This window comes from Cervus canadensis, chromosome 10 (assembly GCF_019320065.1).
Source record: "Cervus canadensis isolate Bull #8, Minnesota chromosome 10, ASM1932006v1, whole genome shotgun sequence".
NCBI classification, from domain to species: Eukaryota; Metazoa; Chordata; class Mammalia; order Artiodactyla; family Cervidae; genus Cervus; species Cervus canadensis.
Window position 1 is genome coordinate 55,687,376 of NC_057395.1, and position 19,999 is coordinate 55,707,374.

General features: G+C 48.0%; 1 protein-coding gene across 4 annotated transcripts in view; it reads right to left on the bottom strand.

Moving 5' to 3' along the window:
* The window catches only part of PHACTR3 (phosphatase and actin regulator 3), a 203,409-nt gene that overhangs the window by 26,353 nt on the left and 157,057 nt on the right, over positions 1–19,999 (bottom strand). For all 4 annotated transcript variants that reach the window (XM_043480277.1, XM_043480276.1, XM_043480275.1 and 1 more), the window contains one exon: positions 11,986–12,139. In XM_043480277.1, coding sequence (XP_043336212.1) covers positions 11,986–12,139 — 154 coding nt within the window. The remainder of the gene's footprint in view (positions 1–11,985; positions 12,140–19,999) is intronic.

The following is a 19,999-nucleotide window of genomic DNA, read 5'->3' on the forward strand; positions in this document are numbered from 1 at the left end:
CTGTGCACTTCGAAAGGGTGGATTGTATGGTATGGAAGTTACATTTCACACTATTAAAAGAAACTCTCTAGTTTCATATTTATTTGTTTTATTCTCTGGTGCTTCCTCCCTACTACACAGAAGTTCAGACAATTTATGTATCCTGTCTCTCTGCACCCTTTCTGCAGCCCTAGGGGATAGGCTTTGTTGTAATAATTCCCATTTTACAGAAGAGAACAGTGAGGCACACACCAGGGAGGTCACCTGCCTGAAAACAAAGCCAGAAAACAGCAGAACCAAGACATCCTGCCCAGAGTCCATGCTCTCTCCACCACACAGAGACGCTTCCTCTGATCAGGATGAGAGCAAAGGGGGTCACACACAAGGCCTTCCAGGTCAGCCCCCTCACCCACTAGGTGCAACGATAAAACCCGTCGGGGCTGCACAGGGTGCTGGCACACAGAGTCTCCGGTCTTGATGCTTCTAATGCTGACCATCAATTCAGACCCTGACCAGCTGTTTTCCCTACAGAAATTCAACAGTCACAACCCCCCATTCTCAGCACAAACAAGAGCAAGCTTCTCATAAAATAGGTGATGTATCACAGGGTGACCTCCCCCAGGACCAATACAGCCCACAAATGTGTTTTATGGGGTCCACACTTCCTTTTTTAAAAGCACTGATTTAGAAAGATGATACAACGATCCTAGGTGCAAAGCAGCAAAGGAAACACGGATATAAAGAGCAGAATTTTGGACTCAGTGGGAGATGGCGAGGGCGGGATGATTTGAGAGAATAGCACTGAAACATGTATATTACCATATGTAAAATAGATGACCAGTGCAAGTTCAATGCATGAAGCAGGGCACCCAAAGCTGGTGCTCTGGGGAAACCCCAGGGGAATAGGGTGGGGAAAGAGAGAGTTCAGGATGGGGGTACACATGTATACCTGTGGCCGATTCATGTTGATGTATGGCAAAAACCATCACAATATTGTAAAGTAATTATCCTCCAATAGAAATAAGTTAATTAATTTCAAAAATTTAAAAAAAGCAAGATCCTTTCCTCAATGAGAATCTGCTCTCTACGTGGAGAGTCATACAAACAATCGTGAACCAGGGAGCGGTCCATGGACCAGGTTCAGGGTGTTATGAAGTGGGTACTTCAGGCAGGGCATGCTGAGAAAAGAACTCTGAGCTGAACAAGTTCAAGTTCATTCCCCACTCAGCTACTCACTGGCTACTAGCAATTCTGAGCCTCAGTTTCCTCACATGCAAGGGAAAGGTTGTGGACCCGCCACATGGGAATGAAACGCCATGAGTCCTCAGCACGTGCAGATGGTGCAGGACAGAGGGTGAAATTTCAGAAATCGTGGGAGGAATTTTATACCCAGTAGGACTGACCTGTGAAAGTGTTAGTCACTCAGTCCTGTCTGACTCTGCAACCGCATGGACTATAACCCACCGGCTCCTCTGTCCTCAGAATTTTCCAGGCAAGAATACTGGAGTGGGTTGCCATTCCCTTCTCCAGAGGATCTTCCTGACCCAAGGATCGAACCCAGGCCTCCTGCATTGCAGGCGGATTCTTAACTGTCTAAGCCACCAGGGAATTCTCAACTTCATGAGCCCCAAGGGTCACTAATCACAGACTCAATCACCTGCTTTGTAGATTCCAGGTTCCCTATGAAGTGGGGCCCCAATAGGCTAAGCCTCGCCCTTCCCACCCAGCTGTACTTCCTGCTGGGGGGGCCCAGCTGTTAGTTTTCTGATCAAGAATTACCTTGGGCAAATGAATTATCTCATCACTCAGCTCCCTCTGCTCCTCTTTTGTCTGAAAACCCCTTTAGAAGCTGTCCCCCCAGCCGTTTCAGAGCCGGGGCAGATGCATGTCCTATCGTGTACAAGAACGCTGAGTCCAGCCCTCTGAGGCTCTGGCCATGCAGTCGAGCTGGGCTGGGAGAACACCCTGTGCCTTCCTTGCGGATGGCGGCTCATTAACCAGCAGCCTCCTTCAACAGCGGCCTCTTCTGACTCAGTCCAGCTGGGCCCCCGATGGCAGTACCATCGGCTGCAAGTACCACCTGGCTGCAAGATTCCACCTCCCGAAGTCGGGGAGTCCAGGTCCAGCCCCTCCTCAGCAATGTGAGGAAGGACTCGGCTGCCCTTGTCCCATTTCATTCAAACAGAAACACCTGCCCTGATGTGCCAACCGAAATCCCCAAATTACTCAGCATCACCTCGTGGGTGGAGCCCTGCAGGCTTATGGAACAGAGGAATGTGGGTTTCAAATTCCCTCACTTCCCTTGGATTACATTTAATGCTGCCCAGTTTCCATAGATGGACGGGACTTATTAAACCCGACACACCTGTTCTGTCCCCAGCGGTCCCCCTCGGGAAAACAGCCGGCCACTTGCTGTCCCTCTGTTGTGCTACGAGTTTGGAGGGAACGCACTGCGGTAGGAAACACACCCACGATCAAAGGAACCGCACAACCTGGAAAACGTGCCGGTGTTTCGGTGACTCTGATCTTGAGCTGATGCTGCTAGTAACTTGCATCCTGAGTTCAACACCGCCAGGGAGGTGCCTTCACGTGTCCTCCCACTCCTGCTCATGGGTTGGACCCCCAGGAAGAGCGCCAGGGACGCATGTCCAAACGTGGATACAGAGCCTCCCTCCTGCACCTGCCTGCCTTCTTCCTGTCTTCCCTCCCCCAGCACAGAGCATCAACTCCATCCTGTTGGGGCCACCTCCTCCAGCCCTTACCCACGTCCTGCTCCCCGTCCTCCCCCGGCTCTCAGTCCATCCCTCTCCAGCCCCATCATCACGTGCTGACGTTTGTCTCCTTGGGTCTTACAGACCAGAGTCACGTGCCCCCTTGAGGCCCCCTGCTGGTGGGGGCATCAAGGGAGGGTCCTCTGGGAAGGACCAGAGGTGGCTGTGTGTGGACCAGGAGCAGAGGGCACCCACCCCCTGGTCCTGCTGAGCCCTTCAGCCTCCCCCACCCTGCCCACCCCAGCTCCTCACAACCACAGCACGTTCTCCAAGGGGCAATGTGGATTCAGGCCTTGGTACACTCTTGCAGCTGCTCTCTGCCTGGGACATCCTTGCACGCCAGCCCACCACGTGGACTGACACGTATCAAGACATCAAGACCATGCTCCACGTCACCCACTCTTCAAAGCCTCACCCCAACTCTGCCTCCCTCCTGCTGGCTTAATCTCTTCCTCCTAGACCTCTGCTTCCGTAGCTGATTCATACGTTTATTTTGTACATATCTGATTAGATATGATGGTTCCCGATGCGCCTCTGCACTCCGGCACCCAACCCCTACGCTCTATAGGGACCTGAGGTTTGTGACGGGGTTTGTGCTCCCGGGAGACATGCAAGGGCGTGGAAGCGATGCCGTGGGAGAAACGGTCCTGCTCTGCTGCAGTCTCGACCAGAATCCCTGTTAAGTCATCACAACATCCCCTTACATTACAGTGAGCGTGCATCCACCGTGGGGTAGGAGGCAAATCTATGAGGAACTGAAGTGCGGTGCTAACAGCTGTCATTACACTAGTTGGGGGTGATTGCACCAGGCCCTCAGGAGCTGCACCCTCAATGATGCCATGGCAGGGGTACATGGCCCCCCCATGGCAGAGAACAAGAAGGAAGGTTCTAGAGCTGCCAATGCTGAAGCAGACAAAAGACCAGTGGAGGATGTGGACCTTATCCGCTTGTTAGTTCCGATGCACCAGAAATGGATGCTCCCCGGAGTGGAGTGTTTGGTTAAAATATGCGCCTTGCCATCCTGGCTGTTCCCCTGCCTGGCTGTTTTCAGTCACATGCCTGCCAGTGGTGGATGGCACGTAAACCACCACCCTCCAGGATGGGGTGTTCTTAGTTCATTATCAGTATTTATGCTAGTAAAATATAATGTAAAATATTTAAAAATATTTTAAAACTTTCCAGTCACTTTAACTGGGGATGAAAGTTTCTTTGTTACTTCATAGATTCTTCATATCTCTAGTTATTAGTGAAGCTGAATTATCTTCATATGTTTATTTAGAAATTTTGCTCCCTCCTTCCCAAACCATGAATTCCAGGCTATTTCCCAGTGATCTGCGGAGTTCTGCTAACAACTGGTCTTCATTCATGAATGATGAAATCATCTCAATGCATTTTCCTTCCTCTTTTCTCATTTCTGGAAATGTTGTTTTAGTCGCTTAGTCGTGTCCAACTCTTTGGCGACCCCATGGACTGTAGCCTGCCAGGCTCCTCTATCCATGGGATTTTTTCAGGCAAAAATACCGGAGTGGGCTGCCATTTCCTTCTCCAGCGGATCTTCCTAATGCAGGGATTGAACCCATGTCTCCTTCATTGGCAGGCAGATTCTTTACCACTGAGCCAGTAGGGAAACCCTCTAGAAATGCTGTTCTTATGAATAATACATAAAAAGAATAAAACCACTGATGTGTGGAAGTAAGCATTGTAGGTAGTTTTATATTAAAAGTAAAGATTTTGACAGCAAGAGAGAAAAGGGAAGCTGGTTCCAGTCTGTCCCTTCCTTACACCCTAGACTACTATATTACAAGTGAAAATTTAAACACTAGCAGAAGAATGGAAAACCCTCTGCCCACGATGCTAGGTGGCAAAATCTCATGCATGCCAAGAGGGCCTCCACAAAAATATGTACTTTTAGTTATACTTTTATATTTAAAGTTGAGAACTGGATTTGAAATCATGTATAGAAAAATATACTTCCTAAAGATAAAATTAAGAGTTGAGGAAATTAAAGTAACATCGCGGAAAAAACAACAAAACAATCCCGCTCCTGGGCACATACCTGAAGAAAACCATCATTCCAAAAGATACATGCACCCCAATGTTTACTGCAGCTCTATTTACAACAGCCAGGCCATGGAAGCAACTTAAATGCCCATCAACAGAGGGATGGATAAAAAATCTGTGGCACATATATGCAATGGAATATTACTCAGTCATAAAAAAGAATGAAATTGTGCCTTTTGCAGAGTCATAGATGGACCTAGAGACTGGCATACAGGGTGAAGTAAGTCAAAGAGAAAAACAAATATCATATATTTAATGCATATATGTGGAATCTAGAAAAATGGTACAGATGAACCTATTTGCAAAGCAGAAATAGAGACACAGATGTAAAGGACAAATGTATGGACACCAAGGGGGGAAAGAGAGGGGTGGGATGAATTGGGATTAACATTATACAGCACTATGTATAAAACAGATAACTAATGAGAACCTACTATATAGCACGGGGAACTCCACTTAATGCTCTGTGGTGAACTAAATGGGAAACCCAAAGAAGAAGGGATACATATACACATACACACACACGCACACACACACACTCAGCTGATTCACTGCTATGCAACAGAAAATAATACAACACTGCAAAGCAACTATACTCCAATAAAAAAATTTTTTAAAGCAATACAACCAGAGCACATCTGGAGAACTACAACAGATGGGAAAGAGAGGTGAGAAAAGAAAATTCAAACTGAAACAGAGATGCTCCCCAATAATCCTGTCTCACTCCTGGCTCATCACTCTCTCCACAACCTCAGCCTCCGGTGGGCATCGACCTTGCATGAATGCGTTAGAAAAACTTCAAGTTCTATGCCTTAGAAATTACTGGCAATTATCCAAAATCTCCAATATGAAGTCAAATGACAGGAGTCTATTTTAATACCGACATATTTGGTTTCTGGTAACCATGACAAAAATGTAACACAGGTGAGTTAGAACATAGTATGATCAATAAATGTGAGACTCCTTCCTTCCAAAAAAAAGTTGATGAAATTAAGACAAAGGCCATACAACAGAGGGTCAAACATAGACACACAACCCAAATGATACAAGGCAGTTAGTTGCACACTTGGCTCCGAGCTTCCTGGTAGCCAAGACAGAAAGGGAAACATGATTAACTACAAACATGCACGCTCCTGAAAAAACCAACATAATAAGTGTGGCTCATTTTGGTCCCGAGGCCTCCGAGAACAGTCTCCCAAGGGTCCTGAGGGAGGGGATACAGTGCAGCACAAGACAGCAGTGACACTCAAGGGAAGCGCTCTATTAAAATGCAGATTCCTGCTCAGGAGATTCGGGGTGGGGCCTCGGAATCAGCACTTTCACAAAGCTCCCTGGTGACCTGGATGGATGCTCTGATGTGGGCACTGGCGAGGATGGGATGACCGATGACCCTGCCCCCCACACTTCCTGCTGCGTGACAACAGGCAAGTGACTGCACTGTCCTGAGCCAGTTATCCTCATCCGAAGAATAGGGCCATTAACAGTTCCTACCCTACAGAGCTCTCACAAGGCTCCAAGGAGGTGATGTGTTTGAAACACTTGGCAGGAAGCTGGTACACAGAAGACACTAAATAAATGTTAACAATGACCATCATTAATAACCATGCTTCTCTGTCCCCAATTATATGATGTCTGCAGGGCTGGACTCAAGACACCCAGGAGGAGCTGGGCTCTTACCCAGCACTGCTGAAGAGGGAAATCAGCAAGTGTTCATCAATATCCGTTATTATGCAATCCCCCGCCCTCTGCAAGGACGCCTCAACACTTCCCAAAGGAGCAGCTTCCTTTCCAGCAATTAAGTCATTTTTTTTTTCCTGCTAAGCCCAGAAAAAGTCAGGTTTCAATGTTTTCAAAACCCTGTGTCCATAGAACTGAGACCCTGCTCTTTGCCCCAGCTTCCCTGGCACCTTCAGCAGAAACAAAGCCCCATGGCTAATACCCCATGATTATCAGGGGTGCTAATCTCCACCGCCATCCTGAAAAGCAACAAGCCTTGTCCTTAAGTTCTGCAGTTTTCAAGGCAGGTGCGGGGGAGGGGAGCAGTAGCACAAAACACTTATTTTCTGGGAACTTGTGTTTCCTGGAGGCCTGAGTGGCGGCAGTTTGTTCTGGAAACGGGAGAACAGGACGTGCAGAGGGACCAGCTCAAGGAGCATTTAATGCCCACATAAACGTTCTAACTACCAGCTCCTGGAGGATGCTACTGAGCATTCATCAGCTTCTCACAAGGCACCCCTTGTGAGCAGAGGAGCCCCCAAGGGAGACTTAATAGAAGGTCGTGCAGCATTCTGGAGGCCCCTGGCACCCCGCCCCCCAGCTCCAGGCAAATTGCACCATAAGGGCTTTCCTGGTGGCTCAGATGGTAAAGAATCTTCTACAATGCAGGAGACCTGGGTTTCATCCCTGGGTCGGGAAGATCCCCCGGAGGAGGGAATGGCAACCCTCTCTAATATTCTTGCCTGGGAAATCCCACAGACAGAGGAACCTGATGGGATACAGCCCATGGGGTTGCAAAGAGTCAGACACAACTGAGCGACTAACACTTTCAAGGGGAACAAACACAGAGTCGTTACCAACTACACTAACACAACCTGAGTCCTCCAGGTGCCGCTTCTATAGCAGCTCAGCACCCTGGCCTGGCCTCCGCCCCTCCCAGGAGACCACTAGTCACGTGCATCCAGCCAGGACCACCAGCAGCAGCTCCACATCCCTCCCCTCCCCATCGGGAACACACTTTCACCTGTCTGCAGAGGGACTACCCTAGAATCTTCCGAAGGGCCCAGGGGAAAAGTGCTGCCACGGTGCTGAATTTACAAACCAGGGGGAGATTCGGAGAAGGCGATGCTGGCCCAAGCCCACAGCACTGTGAGGGAGGTCTGGGATTTGAACCCGCCTGGCTGCCTTTCCCCAAAGCCCATGGTTGGCCCAGGGTCACTCTCTGGATATTTTCACTAACCATGCTGTTCCAGGTATAGGGGGCACATTTGCATCCTCTCCAGCAATCCCCACCTTAACACAGGCATGAAGCATTTTGCACAGAGGCCCAGGGCCTGGCTGGAGGCCTGAATGTCCTGACGAAAACCACACAGCATAAGAAAACCCAGAGACTCAGATAAGCCAGAGACTGCCTCCGAGAACCTGCTTCGCCCGCCACCCAGGCTGGGGATTCTGAGGAACCTAGCCCGCCTCCTCAGAGCTGTGTGACCCCGGGCAAGTCTCTAAACCTCTCTCATCAAGCCTCAGTTTTCTCATCTGTAAAATGGAGATGATGACAACTGGTTCCTACAAAGATTAAATGAAATGAGGGAAAGCAAGCAAAACTCACTGCACGGGCTCTGCACTTAGAAGGCAAAGTTGTCATTTAATAACTTTGTAAACAAATGCCGAATTCTAGTGCTGGACACCTCAAGCTTATAATAACAACAACAATAGTAATAAAGAAAGCTGTCAGGCATCCTTATTACCGGCTCCACCTAAATGGTGAGCACACAACCGTACTGAAGCAAGACCATAACTTCCAGAACTCGCCCACTGTGAGAGTCCCTGGAGCTTTGGGCCTGTGAGACACTGCAGGTCCATTTACACACACAGTAAAGGTGGGCTGGGCTGCTGAACTGAAAGGGGATGAAAACTACCATGAGGCTTTATTCCCCCAAGCTGACTCTGACTTCATATGCCCCTGCCTAACAAGCAGCAGCACAGAGTTGGGGAGACCAAGACCACTTCATCTAAAAACGCTCTGGGACTGCCCAGAAGATGAAAGAGTAAGGGTCTGGAAATTTTTTAAAAATACACAAGACGAAAACACCAACTGCACTTCAGGATATGGTGAATGGCCGGTTGCCATGGCAACCAGAGGCTGAATTATTCAGCAAGTGAAGGCAGAAGAATCTCTGAAAGGAGGCAAAACAAAGACAAAGGATCCAATTAAACCACTTCTGTAGGGAAACAAACCAGGCAGCTGGGAGGGCTGTGTCTGCCCCCTGGGATGTGATTTCTCAGCCCTTCCGTGTCTAATTCCGGGCTTGCTTTTCCGTTTTTAAACATGGTGACAAACAGCCAAGGAGCTACTATGTTCTACTCCAAGATTTAAAACAAGCTACAGACTCAGTGATTAATGGAGGAAGTCTAGTCCAGGGCCTGCGTTTGGGGTACCACTTAATCAGAGGGACTTCGAGGTCCCAGCACCCTACCTTTTTCCACCTCCCGTCTGCCCTGGGAGACAGGAGTGGAGTCCCCAGAGTTCTCTTAAGCTGAGCATCATTGTGATCGTTTTGTTTTCCTTGAATCTCATTTACTTACAATGCTTACTATTTTTTCTTTAATTTGCTTAATATCTTATTTTGAAGGAAAGCTTGGTTTTGTTTGAGTGTGTACATGCTAAGTCATTTCAGTCATGTCTGACTCTTTGTGACCCTATGGACCATAGCCTGCCAGGCTCCTCAGTCCATGGGATTCTCTAGGCAAGAATTTTGGAGTGGGTTGCCATTGCCTCCTCCGGGGGATCTTCCGGACCCTGGGATCAAACCCACATCTCTTAATGTCTCCTGCATTGGCAGGCAGGTTCTTTACCACTTGCCCCATCTGGGAAGCCCCTGGTTTTGTTTAGCAAATAGAAAATCATTATTGGCTGGCACAGAAGACAACTGCAAAAGCAAATGTGTAAAAATCATGTTTTTGACATCCGGGCAGGGGAGGGTGTTTTAAGACTGGGCACAAATAGTACGAACCATAAAGTACATCAGGGGCCGGGTGGGCTGTTGTTCATGTTTGTGCATAAACCTCCACTGGACCCCGGCCGCACTCACTCACCACGCGCTGGCCGTGACTGAGTGAGTGTGATAACAGTTGTGTGGTCACAGCAGACACGGTAGGCCCCCAGAGGCAGCAAGACTCAGTATCTGGCTCTTCATGGAGAACATCTGCTGACACCAGAAGTACATGATCGATCATCTGGTGACTTTAGAAATGAAGAGCTTTCACACATCAAAGGGAAAGATCAACAAAATGATGAGACCGGCCCCAAAGAGGGAGAAGAGGTGCCATTCGCAGACCTGGAGAGGGCTGGGAGCTGCGATTTCCAGAGTAAACTCCTCAAGTCAGTAAGATAAAAGAAAACTTCGGGTAATGGACAGGAAAGGAACTGAAAAAAACAAAAAGCTAATAAGCACTAAAAAAAAAAAGAAAAGAAAAAAGTTTAATCTCGCTAGAAATGAGAGACAGAAAACCATGCCTCCTATGATAGTGCGTGGCGTCGTGAGACAGGCAGCCGGGACACAGAGCTTGATCGGCTGGCACATCCCCTCAGCCATGAAATCCATGCAGCTGTGTTCCCAGCCCACCCTCCTTCCCACCCACATGCACTCATTGAGCATCTGGTTGGTACCAAGCCCGAGAGTGGGTACCACCACACAGGAAGAGGTCTGAGGATGCTCTCAGGGGTGTGGGGCTCAGGGGACCTCTCCCCCTCATTACCCACAGCTCTATCTCCAGCAATAACCACAGCACCAGCCTGCCCTTCATTCAAGTGGGATAAGCCTTTGTTGAATAAGAGGAACAAGTGCTTGGGGGTCTGACAGTCTCACTGCAATCAGGCGAGGAACATCCAACGTGGAGAGACTCCTTCAACCCATTAAAATCAAGGAATTTAATAAAGTCCCCCCTCATCCCAGAGACGGATCCAGGTTGGGGGGTGGGGGGGTGGGGGTCAGCAATCAGTACTTTTAAAAAGCTTCTCCACAGGGAGCCCTGTTCTGGGTTTGGGGCCACCGGTCACCATGGGCACCTCAACAGCCATCCACAGCGGGCACCCTCGCCACGCAGCTCAGAGCCAACACAGAAGGAGAGGCTCCCAGGCCCTACCAGCTACGGTGAGCACTGATTTGAAAAATGTTAGTTGCTCAGTCATGTCTGACTCTCTGCGACCCCCTGGACGCTAGCCCACCAGGCTCCTCTGTCCTTGGGCTTCTCCAGGCAAGGATACTGGAGTGGGTAGCCATTTCCTTCTCCAGGGGATCTTCCAGAGGTCGAACTCAGGTCTCCCGAATTCAGGCAGACTCTTTATCATCTTAGCCACCAGGAAAGCCTGAGCACTGACTTACTGAGCACCTACTACACGCCCCCAGGTCTGCAATGCACCTTCCTTATGGGATCTCCCCGCAACTCACAATGATCTTGAGAGCATCAACACCCCACTTCATGAATGAGAAAACCAAGACCTGGGGAGGTGAGTCCATTGGCCCAAGATCCCCAGCACATTAGCACAGAGCGGCAATTCAGACTGGGACTATGTGATTCCAGGCCCTCAGGACCCCAGCCAGGGACCCCACAGCCTGTGGAAACATGTACCTGTTGAGCCCCCTGCTCCTTCTCTGTGAGACCACAGCAGGTATCACCCCATTTCACAGGCGAGAAAACTGAGGCCCAGAGAAATGCAACATCTGGCTGCTGGGTTTTACCAATTACACTCACTGCCCTCGGCCCTGAAAAACCTGAAGTAAAGGCATTCAGAGGGCGACACACTGGGCCCAAGCTCCCAGCAGGATGGGAAACAAGGGCCCATCTGCCCGCAGTGAGGAGGCCTGAGCCTCAGGCAGAGGGACGACCTGAAGGAGAAGCCCAGGGCGACCTTTGGGGGAGTGGTCCTAGACCAGGGGTGGCAGTGGCTCTATCCCCAGGGGATGTGTGGTTGTCACAGTGGTGGGGGGAGGGCGGGCTGTGAGCATCTCCAGGGCAGAGGCCAGGGATGCTGCTAAATGTCCCACGGTGCACAGGACACCAGAGTCACCCAGCCCCAAACACTGGGATCCCCGAGCTCGGGAGCCCCTGCTATAGACCCCCGCTTCTCCGAGGGTGCCACAGACCAGCGGCACTGGCAAACCCCACCCCGTCCCCCCAGAGCTTGCCCAAACACAGGCCCTGCTTCTATAACCAGTCCTTCTCCACAAGGAAGACTGGGCCCGGGCAGGAGGGACTCAGCAGTGTCTAGGGACATGTCAGTTGTCACAGGAGATGTCATGGGTCCAGGCCAGGGAGGCCACCAAGCATCTGATGCTCCAATGGCCCCCACGGCAAGAAACTTTGGTCCCAAACATTGACGGTGGTGGGCGCAACGCAGGGTCGGGCTGTGGGTGGGTGGGACCAGCCCCTCTGGGGCCCACGCACCCACACTTACTTGGAGAGCTTCATTTCTATCTGCTGCCGGATCTCCTGCCGCTCCTCATCCGTCCTCTGGGGGAAGATGTTTCGGTCCTCCAGCTCCTGCCTGCTGGGCCGGTTCCTCAGCTTCACCGCCAGGAGCTCCTTCTTGCATTTCCTTGGCAGGGTCCCTGGGAGAAGGGGTGATGAGATCACAGGTGTCAGGAGGTGCCGGCTGCCGGGCGAGATGCTCCCCATCCCAACTGCAGGGAAGACCCTGCACCAGAGCCACAGGGGTGAGTCCAGCAGCTGTGGTGCCCCCCAGAGAACGGTGGGCAAGGCACCTCCCTTCACAAAGCCCCCTCCATCCCACACCTTCCATGGGTGGGGTACCGATTGTGCATGCAGGTCTCCACTGACCATCATGAGAGACACTTGCTGTCCCAGAGCAATTATCAATAGCACCTCCTTTTCTTTCAAAAGTGTCCGAGTTTGGGTCATAAATTAGTTACTTCTATCCATGGAGGCCCTTCCCTTCCTCCCCACTGCCTGCTACCCCGTGGCCACCTGGATCCCCTTTCATTCCTGGAACATCCCAGCTCAGGGTCTCAGCAACATGTCCATCCAGTGCTGACCACCCTACTCTGCCTGGACCATCCTGGGCTGGCTACCTTCTGAACCATGTCGTTGGCCTGGAACCCGGCCCTCAGAGACCCAATAGGTCCTCTAATCTCCGTCACCCTTAGGATCATTTCCTCCCCTATCTGGTCTCTTTCTGGTTCCTTAGTTTATCGTCTGTCTCCTCCACTAGACTGAAAGTCCTATGACAGTCTGTTCTCCTGGGTCCTGGAACAGTGTTGATGCAGCAGGTTATCCAGTCGAGTGAGCCTGACTCAGGGTCTAGAAGGCTGACACTGATCTTTCTCTCTCCCTGTGTCCAGAAGCAGCAGAGTGACATCTGAGTGCACCTAAGATGTAAGATCTTAAGGAATGTTGTTCAGATTTACCTAACACATTATTGACCAGGAGATTTTTGCAGAAACTAGCATCTGTAGCTGGCAATTTACAAAAGTGAACATTGAAACACTCCAGTCACTAATTTTCTGGTAACAAAAGAAAGTGAAAGTGTTAGTTGCTCAGTCAAGTCTGACTATTAGCAACCCTATGAACTGCATACCCTGCCAGGCTCCTCTGTCCATAGAATTCTCCAAGCAAGAATACTGGAGTGGGTTACATTCCTTTTCCAGGGGATCTTCCCAACCCAGGGACTGAACCTGAGTCTCCCACATTGCAGGTGGATTCTTTACCATCTGAACCACCAGGGAAGTTGGGTAACAAAAGTAGTAGTAACATCTCTCTTGTCAGTAAGTTGCTAAGAGCAGAAATGGGGATTGGCTGCATTCAAGGCCAGAGAAGGGTCATGCCTTAGGTGCCAGGACATGGCACTGAGCTTTCTGAACACCAGAGTCCGTATCTGCCCCAGCCAGCGCACATGCTGACAACTGGCAAGAAACTCCAAATATTAGTACAACGTAGACTGTGATTCTGAGGGTATATGGTTTTGCACTTCTATTAGGGGGTAGGTTTAATTCCTCGAGTTTGAACCATCATCCAATGTGGTCACCCCACAGCTGGTGGCGAACTATTTATTAAGAATCATGGCTCCCTAAAGAAAGTCAATTCCCAGCGTGGGGTATGGATATACAAAGTAAGAAATACATCCAGCAAGGTGATAGTTTAACAGAAATTTGGGATAAAGTAAGATATAAAAAATCATACTTGACTGAAACTTGACTTTCTAATGTGAACTTGTTTACTATGTGTTTTATAGACAAAGGGAAAAATAATGACCCCAGAAACCATTTCAGCCAGGACTCCAGCCTGATTTTGCTTTAATAGCTTTATACATCATTGGAGTCCTGTATTTATAGAATCATAAAAGCCTAAAGCAGTCACATGCATTTTTCTGTTGATCTCTGCTGCATGGTCTGGGGAAAATTGAAAGCCAAACTGGCATTTATGAATCGAGGGAGCCTCAAAGGTCTCGGGACACGTCCTTCGTGAATGTCAAGGGTCTCATACATGGCGGGAAGGCGAGGGGGATTGCCATTTCAGACGAGTGTAATATGCTTAACCGTGAAATGACACTGAAGGCAGTTTAATCTTTTCAGCTTTTGATAAAGAATGTCTTTAAGTCTACTGCAAATGTCTCAGGCTTGTCATTACGAACTTTAAGCATATTTGTTCTTAACTGAAAGACCCTTTCATCAGAGATTTCTAGATGTGATGAGAATCTACTGCACAGGAAGTCTTAGTTCTAAGAGCGGGTAATTCTCCGCTTAATCTTTCAGCTTCTGTGAGCACAGCTTGGGCACCTACAGGGCCATTATGAAAATGTCCGGGCTGACAGTCTTCCCCAGGCTATTGGGGGTTACCAGGCTTGGCTACTTAAAAGTCAAAGAGAAATTTCCAGACAAATGGCTTAAAATGCAGGTTTTACATGAATTTGAGTGGTACTTCTACCAAACTGACAGCATTAGTCTAAATGAGCAGGTGATCCAGAGCAGGGTGTGATGCAGAGAAACTGAGGCTAGGAAATTTCCCTTCCTATGGGGACCATCATCTCTGCAAGTGCCCACAAACACACTTGTGCTCCTATCTTTGGAGCCAGAAATCCCCCTTCCAAGAGTATGCTCCCCAAACAAATGAGACAAGCACATAAAACACACATACAAGGGTGTCCACCCAGCCTTATTTACAAAATAAAGAAATTAAACACACCCAATACATTGGAAAAGACCCTGGTGCTGGGAAAGATTGAGGGCAGGAGGAGAAGCGGGTGGCAGAGGATGAGATGGTTGGATGTCATCACCAACTCAATGGACATGAGTTGGAGCAAACTCTGGGAGATAGTGAATGACAGGGAAGCCTAGTGTGTGGCAGTCCATGCGGCTGCAAAGAGTTGGACACAACTTAGTGACTGAGCAACAACAACAACAAACACAGCCAAAATATCCCAACAAGACAGCATGTGCCAAATTACGGCACATGTGTCATCTGAATATTCAGTTCAGTCCAGTCGCTCAGTCGTGTCCAACTCTTTGCGACCCCATGAACCGCAGCACGCCAGGCCGCCCTGTCCATCACCAACTCCCGGAGTTTACCCAAACCCATGTCCATCAGGTCGATGATGCTATCCAACCATCTCATCCTCTGTCATCCCCTTCTCCTTCTGCCCTCAATCTTTCCCAGCATCAGGGTCTTTTCAAATGAGTCAGCTCTTCGCATCAGGTGGCCAAAGTACTGAAGTTTCTGAATATTATCAACCTATTAAAAGTGGTAGTTGTTATTGCTTAGTCACTCAGCTGTGTCTGATTCTTTGTGACCTCATGGACTGTAGCCTGCCAGGCCCCTCTGTCCATGGGATTCTCCAGGCAAGAATACTGGAGTGGACTGCCATTTCCCTCTCCAGGGGATCTTTCTGACCCAAGGATAGAACCTGTATCTCCTGCATTGGCAGGCAGATTCTTTACTACTGAACCACCTGGGAAGCCCTGATTAAAAACAGTGGTATATTCATTATTGAGAGACAAAAAGACAGTCATGATATGTTGCTAAAAGAAATAACTTGTAGGAAAATATGCACCATATATATATATATAAATAGATATAGATATATATCTTTATCTATATTTACATTTAATTTTGTAAATATATACAACCTTCTTATAAATTGGCATAGAGACACTAGAAATGGACTTTACTTATTAATTTATCTGTATTTTATTTTTAATCATCAACATAGTTTCCTTATCTCTAAATAATTGTTTAAAAAGAAAGACCCTAGTGGAGTTAAAGTAGCAAAGATAGTAGAAAATTCTCTCCTTCATAAGAGCAACAAGAAAATTGGAAATATCATCAGGGTCAACTTCTTCAGAATTCTAAAAATTAATCAAAGTAATTTAAGGCAGCACAGGGAGTCTTTATTCAAGAGGAACTGGTGGAATCTCAGTGAGAATGTTTTGCTCCATCCACTCCCCTGCCCCTCTCTCTAAACTGGAGCATGCTTGCAGCAGTTTGCTCTCTCCTGAGGACCAGGTGCCTGAAAGCCACTGTGGGGAGAGGAACGGCCCTCATCCCCAAACAGCTGCATCATTTGACGTGCCTCTGGTACCCAGAAGTCCCCACTGCAAGGCTGCCTACCTTGGATCTGACTCAGAGCCAGCCCAGTGCAAAACGTCTTCTCCCTGGGGGCGTTGGTTGAAACAATATTGTCTTTCCAAGCACAAGGCTTTCATTTATCTTCAGACCACTCTTGTTCAATACTCTATAGAGTTCTTAATTGGCCAAAGCGAATAAAAACCAATGCATGGGCCAAAAATCCTAAGTCAATTAAAAGTAAAACCTTGGACTTTCCGGCAGCTCAGTGGTAAAGAATCTGCCTTCCAATGCAGGAGACATGGGTTTGATCCCTGGTATGGGAGGATCCCACATGCCACGGGGTAAGTAAGCCCATGCAGCACAATTACTGAGGCTGGGCTCCAGAGCCTGGGAGCCACAACCACTGGAGCCCATGTGCTCTAGAGCCCATGCTCCTCAACAAGAGAAGCCACTGCAGTGAGAAGCCCATACATCACAACCAGAGAAAACCCACGCCGCAATGAAGACCCAGCACAGCCAAAAATAAATGAATAAATAAAATTATATACAAAAGGATGTTACAGATCCAGTTCCTCTCCAGCCAATGCTGGAGAGCCTTTCCCAGACACGGTTGGCTGGCAGGCAGGGCTCAGCAGGCACGGTAGGCAAAGCTGGCTCTTCTCCCAGGACCCAGCATGGCCAGAGAGCAGCAGACCCCAGAGCTCTGACTCCACCTCAGCCGGCAGGGGGCAACCTCCTGACTCCATACAGGCTCACCACCAGTGAGTGCGGGATGCAGAACATCCCCCAGCCCTGTGTCATCAGCACCATTATCCACCCGGTAGGGAAAGGATGCTTGTGGGGGATGTCAGGCCTTGGACCACTCTCTTGTCAAGCCTACCTCTTCTCTCCCTAGGCACTGCACTGGCTGGCGTCCTCCCATCAGTGTCTTTGGCTGGTTCTTCATCATCTCCCCTCTAGACAAGGGTGTGCCCAGAACTCAGCCCTCAAACCCTCCTTCATGTTTGCTTCCTACATGACCTCACCTGCCCCATGACACTAGGGACCAACTACTAACACTCAGATTCTCCCTCCCCAGTCACATCTTCTCTCCTGAATCCATGCTGCATCTTCAGGCTGTCTCCACTCAGGTCCCAATCAAGTGTCTCAAACAGCATGGCCACAACCGAGCTCCTGTTTTCTTGCTGATGTGTCAACAGGTTAAGCAACAGAGCCAAGATTTATACCTGGGCTTGACCCCAGCATCCACACTCTTAGCTGTGACCTTCATGAATCTATTAGGTTCAGAAAGGCACCATTTCTAGTGGACCTGTTATTCCTGTTGCACACCTAGCTCAAGAGGAGAAATGACCAGGTGGGGCATACCCTGCTGAGCTCATTTGGGTGAAGCAGATGTGAAAACAAGCACCTCTAATGATCTGAAACACATTATGTGTGTTCCTATTTGCACACTCTCACAACATACCCCAATTATCTGTGTGGCTTCCTCTAACCATGGTCATTACCCAAGCTTGAAACATTTTCACTCAATGGAGGAAAACAAATCTGGTGAGCTCATCCACAGAGAGGATTCTGCCTTTTTCATTTCACTTCCTGCACAAACTCAGGAAATGTCTGCTGAGTTCCATAGTGCAGGCAAGAGAAAACAGGCCACACAAGGAAGGAGACTTGAGGTCAAGATCAAGGAAGGATTTCTAGAGGAAGCAGCATTGGGGCTGGATCCTGTAGGATCCTGTAGGAAGGATTCCCTCTGGGGGATTTGTCATATCAGGACACAGTTTGTTCCATGGAAGAATGTGCCGTGAAAATTTGTCCAGGGCTCCAAAGGAAAATTGATGATTTTGACTTCTACTTCTGACCAAGATAGAGTAATATATGCTGAATTTCCCACCCACAAATAAACAAAAATCAAAATATATGAAACAGTGGTTTTGACGACACTGGGAAGGATAGTGACCCTTGAGATGGGAACCAAACAGTGAGCTCTATGATCACCCAGCTGACTAGGTCTTGAGGTCATGGACCAGGAAGAGCCTGGAAAGCCCCTGAGTGAAGAAGACAAAGCCTGAAGACCAAGGAGATGGAGACAGCGAGAGTCTGCAGGGTAGGGGTGGGAAGGGGAAGCAGCACAGAGAGAGGCTGGAGATCTGCAAAACTAAAGAGTAGATTTAAACCCAATGAAATCAATGGACCTGTGAAGTGTAAACAGTCTGAAGAGCTTGAAAGCAAAAGTGATCGTGTCCGACTCTGCAACCTCACAGACTGTAGCCCGCCAGGCTCCTCTGTCCATGTGATTCTCCAGGCAAGAACACTGGCGTGGGTGCATGCGTGGGTGCTAAGTCGCTTCAGTCATGTCTGACCCTTTGCAGCCCCATGGACTGCAGCCCTCCAGGCTCCTCTGTCCGTGGGATTCTCTAGGCAAGAATACTGGACTGGGTTGCCATTCCCTCCTCCCAGGATCTTCCTGACCCAGGGATCGCACTCAAGTCTCCTGAATTGTTCTCAGGCAGATTCTTTACTGTCTGAGCCTCTGAATAGCTTAACTAAAGGCAAAAATTCTCGGGAAGGACAAAAAAGTAAGCACAAACTACATGCTGCCTACAAAACAGGCATTTAAATAAAAACATGAAAAATAAATATCGCATATTAACGCATATATGTGGAATCTGCAAAAACTGATATCGACAATCTTCTTTACAGAGCAGAAATAGAGACACAGACGCAGAGAACAAATGTATGGATACCAAGGGGGAAAGGGGCTGTGGGATGAATTGACTTTGACATATATACACTATGTATAAAATGCATAACTAATAACAGGCTACTGCGCAGCACAGGAAAGTCTACTCCGTGTCTGTGGTGACCTTAATGGGAAGGAAATTAAAAAAACAGAGGGGATATATGCATACTTGTAGATGATTCACTTTGCGGTACTAGAAACTAACACATTTTAAAGCAACTATTGTTGTGGTTCTTCAGTCACTAAGTTGTGTCTGACTCTGCAACCCCACGGACTGTAGCATGCCAGGCTCCTCTGTCCTCCCCTATCCCCTGGAATTTGCTCAAATTCATGTAAAGCAACTATGCTCCAATAAAAATTTTAATAAATAAAAAGATGCAAAGAGATGAAAATTATAAAGGGAAAAAGTACCATTCTGAGGTTAATCAAGAGAAAGTTAAAGTGGTCCATTAATATCAGACAAGGGAGATTCCAAAGCAAAGAGGTTTCTCAGGGATAAATAGGATCATCCCAAATGACAGAGGGACAGCTTAGCAGAAAGACAAAACAATCCTAAATATTTATGACCCTATTATAAGAGGTTCAAATATATGAAGCAAAAACCAATAGAACTGAGAGAAGAAATACATAAATCTATAGTTAAAGTTGGTGATTTCAGACCTCTGAGCAATTGACAGAACAAGTAGATAATGTGTAAGAATATGGAAGATGTGATCAACACTGTATCAAGAAATCTGATCCAATTAACATTTATAGAAACACTCTAACACACAACAGAAGAATACACATTCTTACCAAGAGCACAGGCAATGTTTACCAAGACATACTCTGGGCCATAAAGCAAGTATCAGTAAATTAAAAAGTCCTCAAGTCATATAAAGTATATTCTTTGGCCAGAGTGGAGTTAAATTGGAAATTAATAACCAAAAGATCTCTAGAAATATGCCCAAATATTTGGAAACTAAATTTTAAAATTCTGAACAACCTACAGTCCCAAAAATGTATCACAAGGAAAATTAGGAAGTATTTTGAAGTAAAAATAAATACAGCATGTCCAAGTGATATTGGGGGCAATTTACAGCATTAAATGCCTATATTTGAAGAAACTAAAAGGCCCAAATCCATGACCCCTGATTCTATCTTAAGAAAC